The 6918-nt window shown below is 33.9% G+C and overlaps 1 protein-coding gene across 1 annotated transcript; it reads right to left on the bottom strand.

Moving 5' to 3' along the window:
• Positions 1-469: 469 nt before the first annotated feature.
• LOC131597937 (uncharacterized) lies at positions 470-6303 on the bottom strand. The gene is made up of 7 exons (XM_058870594.1): positions 6216-6303; positions 6073-6126; positions 5845-5940; positions 4802-5673; positions 4521-4704; positions 1664-4421; positions 470-557 (listed from the first exon to the last, which is right to left on the bottom strand). Exons 1-7 carry the CDS (start codon positions 6301-6303, stop codon positions 470-472), a joined length of 4140 nt encoding a protein of 1379 aa, XP_058726577.1.
• Positions 6304-6918: the final 615 nt, after the last annotated feature.

The raw sequence follows: 6918 nt of genomic DNA, 5'->3' as shown, positions 1-6918 counted from the left end.
GAGGAACTCTTCAAAAAGATAGAGTTTTCTTATATTATAGATATTTATAACTTATTCTGTAAAATTATTCCCGTTTATATAATTGAATTAATTAATTAACATTTTAAATGAAGAGTAATATTAATAGATAAAAATATTTTGGAAAAATAAAAAATATGAAAGACAAACAAAATAATGAAAAGTATAAAAATGATTTTAAAAAAAAATTGCAATGAACTAAAAAAATTAATAAAATTGGCTAAAAAATATATAGAATGCATTGAATGAAATTTATGCAATTCAAATGAATACTACATTTAAAAATAAAAACTATTTAATTTAATGCTAAATAAATCATTCATTTTAGCTTTTTTTAACAAATAAGGCAATTATTTTAGAATAGAGAGTATAATTTTAAAATAAGTACTTTATTAAAAATGACAATTGAAACTATTTTTAATGGGTACCTACAAAAATTACTCACCACAAATTAGATAAAAATCCACAAAATGACAATTTGACCCGATAAAGAATGATAGTTTGACCCGATAAAGAATGATAATTTGACGGAAAAAAATAAAAGGTTTATTAATTTTATTATAAATGATTTAGATTTCCTATGAATTTGGAACTGAGAAAGTGAAGTTATTAGAAATTTACGGCTTTATTGAATTTGAAATCCAAAAACCTGAATTAGTCAAATATTTCCATTAAATGCAAAAAAATCAAAATTCATAATAATAAGTTACATGGAGAAACACTTAGGGTCTGTTTGGTTGGGAGTAGAGGGAGGGGAGGAGAGGGGAGGGGATAATTATAAAAATACGTGTTTTGTTCATATTTTATAAGGGGAGGGGAGGGGAGAGAAGCAAAATCCCTCATTGACCTACTTTTTACTCTCATCCAAATTTGAGGGATTTGAAGGGAAGGGAAGATTCAATAATCATAATTTTATTATTTTCCCTATTTTAACCTCAATTATTTTTTTAATTCCAAGATTATCCTTATTGAATTATTAAAGACTAAATTTTTTTTATATATTATTTCACGTTTATTTTTTATTTTATTGTGCGGTTGCTATTTATGCGTTGTTGCTCTCTGGTGAGTTTTTTTCCTTTTTATTTTGTTGAAGTTCACTTTTTGATATTATGTTTTTTTTTATAATAATAACATACTTATACTTATACCGATTCTTATTTATAATATACGATAGTAATAAAGTTTATTATACTACTACTACTACTACTACTAATAATAATAATAATAATAATAATAATAATAATAATAATAATAATAATAATAATAATAATAATCTATAACTATATATAAAGAGGATACAAATTTTTGGGCTGGCCTTTTTTTCTACCAATTCTACCCTTTGTAATTTCTAATTTTTCAAAAAGTATTTTGTATTTTTTTTATTACAGTTTTGGGTTAGTTTATTAACCTCCAATTCAAATGATGTATTTCATGTCTAACACGTAAACGTAACTTCCCATTCAAATGGATTCAAATGGTTATGTAACTTCTGCATAATATTTTTAATGTTTTTCAGTCTTAGGATAAGACTTGGTAGAAAAATAAAATAGAGCAAGGAAAAACTTCGCCAACATGTATTTCTTATTTCCAATTTCTACTTAGTACAAAAGGCAACCCATCACTTGTAGATGTTTTTATTTTAATTCTTGGCAAGAAAGCTCGTTTTCCTGCATTGCTTCCTGTCAAGATTTCCACATCCAACAGGTTCATAAATAAACCACGACATAATAACCGCGTCCCATTACACAGTCCATATCTAGGATCTAGATTTCGCAGCAACATCAATGGTGCACCCTTTTTTATTTTTAGAATATGTGGTGGCAAACTACCCTGTGCAATTGAATTTAAAAATTCTTGCTGGTATAAATTATGAGTATCCCCCTCAACCTCATCAAACGACAATAACTCATGCTCTTCTCCTGGAAACTGATCGATGATTATATCATTCAATTTTTGAACCTCGTCATTTGTTGGTGTCAAAATAGCTCTCTGTACCATATAAGGGGCATCCCATCCATGCAATTCTAACTCAAGGAAAATATGTTGGATAAGTACTTGTATAGAATGTTCACCCTCCCACGGGATTGCAATTTGTGAAGGCAACCTCACCATGTCATCTGGTTTGGTAGGTTCAACACCATCACCAATGCGAATAAGAAATTCTGCAAACTCTTGGTCATGGAGTGACCGCATATTCTGACGCAACCGCAAAATCTTGGTATGAGCCCATAAATGAGACTGAACAATACACGCCGAAATCATTTGTGCCTTAGTACCTTTCTTTACAACAGGAAGAACTTGACGAAAATCTCCCCCCATGATCATAACCTTTCCACCAAATGGAGCATTGTTGCTACAAACATCTTGCAATGATCGATTTAAGGCTTCTAAACAATTTTTGTTTATCATTGGGGCCTCATCCCAAATTATTGCAGCTGCCACTCTAATGAGGTTTGCAAGATCTTTTTGCTTTTCTATACCACAGATGGAACCCGGTTGTATCTCGATAGGTATCTTAAATCTAGAGTGTGCAGTCCTACCACCGGGTAATAGTGTTGCAGCTATGCCAGATGATGCAGTTGCTAAAACGATTTCTCCTCTATTTCGTAAAGTTGCCATCAACGTTCTATAAAGGAATGTTTTACCTGTTCCACCTGGGCCATCAACAAAAAATATCCCACTGTATTTTTGGTCAATGACATTCATGATGGTTTTGAACGCAATCATCTGGTCATTATTTAATTTAGCAACAGATTCAATATCTTCATTTGGGATATCAACCGCTAACTCCTCTTGTATGACACTTGGGTTTAAATTCTCCTCCATTGCTTCAGGGGATAATGATGGGAGATCATAATCTTCAATTTTTTTGCCATGTTGGCCTAAGAATTCATTCAAATCCTTCAACAACATATTAGTCAAGACTAATTCCACACCATTGTTCATTGCTTGATAATCCTCTGTCATATGTGTAAAAAACTCATTCCAAAGACTTCTAACATCAGTAGGTTCGCAAAATATTAGAATCGTCACGAATAACCTCCTTAAAGCATACGGCATTCGGAGACTCGCAGCCTCAACCAAACAATCACGAATACTATGATCAGTCTCCAATAATCCTCGGTCCTCGGCTGACTTTTTAAATGTATTAAATGGGATGCCATTATTTGTAAGAAGATATTCCCAACTGGTTGGACCTCTGACATGAGATAACAATAACCGCAAGTAGAACTTATCCCCCTCCGAAGGTGATACTGTATAGATTCTTCCAATAACTTTTCTCGTTGATCGCCTGCGATGCCATTCCTTTCCCCTACTGTTCCAATAGTAGTGCTCTGGTATCTCTCTATACAGATAATTCCTTGCCTCTAGATCTCTTTGATTTAGCGCAAAGAATTGTGTGAGCATTGTTTTGGAGTTGCTTTCATTATTTAAGACGTCTACAATTCTTTGATGTTCATAAAAGCGCACTTGATGGCGGCATGGCAAGTGGATCTGTAGTCTTTCAACAGAAGGATATAATCGATAAAGAGTGAATCGAAAAATTCTCCATATTGCCTCGGGAGCACAAATCCATCTCGCATCAACATATTGCTGGACTTCGTCCATGTATGATCCTTTGTGAACCTCCATAGACACACGATCAGGGCCCTTGTACACATATTTGTATAGATACTTGATACTTTTAATACTACTGCAAACCTCTACATTTATGTGACAGTCATATTTTAACAGTAACCAAGGGTTATAAGGAACCACCCATCTATTATCAACAGACCTATCTCTACCTATAGATGTAGGTTCGCCAAACCTTCTTCTATACTCTGGATATGAGTCAGTGCCTTGACGTGTTTCGTTGCAAAATTGTTTGGGATACCTCTTTTTACATTGGCCATCTTTCATACATGGAGATCTTGGATTGAGTACGCCGCAAGGTCCGTGGATCATATGTTTTACAACTGTTTCATGCAACTGTGGTTCACATTCTAATTTAGGTATTTCAGCTCTTACCACACTATCATAATCTTTTGGGTCACGCAACTTGCCGTTACTTTCCAAGACCAACAACATATGCACATGCGGTAATCCTCGTTTTTGAAATTCAGTGACATACATGTAACTTTTAACCTTTCCTAAGACTCCTTTGTTAATGACATCATCCTTCAATTGCTCGAATTTAGAACGAAATATTCTCGTTAGTAAATCTGGGCGATCTTGTGGTGTTTGAAAAGGTAGAAGTTCTGATGTTATCTCATACCAAGAAGGATTGCACGTCATGGTCAAAAAAATATCTGGTTTACCGCTATTAAGAACAATAGCCATGCCATCTTCGTAACGTTGTGTCATGTCTCGACGACCTCCAATAAATGATGATGGTAATATTGTTCTTTTTCCAATATTTTCTATGATGGTTAGTGTAATGTGTTAGATTTAGGATATATGTTTGGTTGTGATTAAACAATCAAAGAATTATCAATCTATAACTAAATACTAAAGCGTACCTGCATTAGTTTCACCAACATGTAAAGTATCTTGTAAACCTTGGTACACTTCAGCACGTATATTTGTCTGGTGTTCTCGAATCCACCTTAACCTCCCTGATTCGATTTTGACATAATTGTCTACGACATATTGTTGTAATAGTCGACCCGCATTTAACAACATTGATTGATCACTTGGACGAATCTACGGTGGATTATAAAACATGTCAATAGTAAACCATATGTTTTTCAAATTATTTTTATGCTCTTTTAATATTTAGTAAAAAATAACTTAAATGTACCTGAAGCATGTAGCTGTAATACGCTCGACATGACACTCTTCGTCCACTACAATTTGTCGTGTTAACATCCCAACCATGCGTCCCAAATGGAAACAATATAGGATACTGCAAGGGATCATAATATCCTTTTGTCTCCTGTACTTTCTTTAGATGGCCATCATGGCGAATGACATTAATATCCCTTCCGTATGCCATATATTCAGTATCACCACCAACAATAATTGCAGCGACTTGTTCCGCAGATGGAAGATTATATTGAGGGTGATTACTTGGACGCTCTTTGAGTATGAGGCTACATTCATTGATATTTGGAAGTAAGGACAGTTGTCTGAACCTAATTACAAAAGGATTATACTGATGGAGCAATTGTTGTAGTTTTTGCACCACGGTCTGGTGTAGTTGTGGATTTTCCCGCATTCTATAATGTAGCTCGTTATCTGTGTCATAGATGTATAATTGTAGGAAGCGCGGCCTGTCACCATGATTTGGATAAAAACCTCCGATGTTATGGTAAAAAGCTCCTTGAGCACGAAATGTATATATACCATGACCAGACGCAAGAATTTTTTCATCGACGTGAACACCAATTGAAGTGAAAGAGAAGACATGGTTGTAACTTCGAATATGCTGCCTAAAATGTTTTCCCTCTGCTGAACCCTCCGAAAATAGTTCTTTCAATTCTGTAGGAGCATCAACCCTTGGAAACGATACCTTCCCACCAGAACAACATGTGTCTCGTGATTCGTGGTGAAACAGTTTTGCGTTGCAACGTCTACATGTAGTTGGATTAGGCAACCTAGATTTTGCCATCACCATGTTATTTGTGAAATTTCGAGCAATATTGTATCTTGCTCGAAAAGGATGTCGCGAGGCTACATGAAGCGGATAGATATTGATTACTGAATGTTATGTAAATTCTAAAATACAAATAAGAACTCAACGCACAGTGCATCAACATACAAATTTAATAACGTATAATTTGCAATTTCACGTCTCTTGAATGTAAGCGATAGTTATCTGAGGGACAAAGTTAATGAACATACATTGAGATTGACACAGAGAGGCATTATTGTCTCTTCCTTCCACAATGACATCCGATATTGCTACATCCTCCGTAGATCCATCCACAGGCATATCATCTGGTAATTAAAAAATATTATGTTTAGATGTATATATATATATATATATATATATATATATATATATATATATATATATATATATATATGTTAAAATATTTATCGTTTCATTAAAACAATAACCCAGTATACCTGTACCAGATTGAGTGTTATTGATAGATTGATGGGGTGATGCGAATGTACGACCTGTGGAGTTACAAAGATACGTTAAACATCAAATTAACAATCATATTGTATAATTTTATGACATAATTTTTATATTGATCACCACCAACCAAGTGCAGCGTCATTAACATGTGTAATTCTACTTGGTCCAGCCTCATGGTCATGAGTTCCTTGAAAGTGTGAACTTGGAAAAGTCATGTTTGTCAAATTCTGTAATGGAACCCTCGATCGAGTGGTTACAGTGTGCAAAGTTTGAGCTTGTTTCTCTTGTCTCCGCCTATAATTTTCCCGACGTCTCGATAAATGGTGTTCTCTTTGCGTGATGTCCATATTTTGTTTTCTTTTGCGTTCATTTTCTGCTCTCCGTGCCCTTTGATGTTGACTACCAATTTGGTGTGTATTATAGTCCATTACGCTGATATAGCTGCCAAACAATCGTACGTAATGTAAAACTAATTTAATTACACTGGTGATATTGAGAAATAGTATCAAATATAGAAAAGGATATACAGTCGCCCAGATTTATTACAAAACCAAAAAAGAAATAAAAGAAATAAAATCAATTACTATGAATTTGATAAAAAATGTTTATTAAGTTCAAAGGTGAGCACACGTCACACGCGTGTTCTAATTGAAATGTGTACAATAGTTAAAAACAATAAAACTTGGTAGCCAAAGACATCATGTAACACAAATTTATCACACAACTAATACTCACATGTAATATATCGAAAACAATGCTCTACTTACATAGAAGACTCGGAATAATGAAGTAGTATAGTAGAACCTGCATGATGAAATTATGGCCCAAAT

Source organism: Vicia villosa, linkage group LG4 (assembly GCF_029867415.1).
Source record: "Vicia villosa cultivar HV-30 ecotype Madison, WI linkage group LG4, Vvil1.0, whole genome shotgun sequence".
Taxonomy (NCBI): Eukaryota; Viridiplantae; Streptophyta; class Magnoliopsida; order Fabales; family Fabaceae; genus Vicia; species Vicia villosa.
The sequence above is the reverse complement of the archived record's forward strand: the minus strand, read 5'-3'. Positions and strand labels throughout refer to the sequence as shown.

Coding starts and splice junctions, on each gene's coding strand:
- LOC131597937 (XM_058870594.1), bottom strand. CDS start 6,303: ATGACTTTTCCAAGTTCACACTTTCAAGGAACTCATGACCATGAGGCT. Junction 5,941..6,072: donor TAACACTCAATCTGGTACAG/GTATACTGGGTT, acceptor TTTAATTACCAG/ATGATATGCCTGTGGATGGA. Junction 4,422..4,520: donor TGTTGGTGAAACTAATGCAG/GTACGCTTTAGT, acceptor TAACCATCATAG/AAAATATTGGAAAAAGAACA.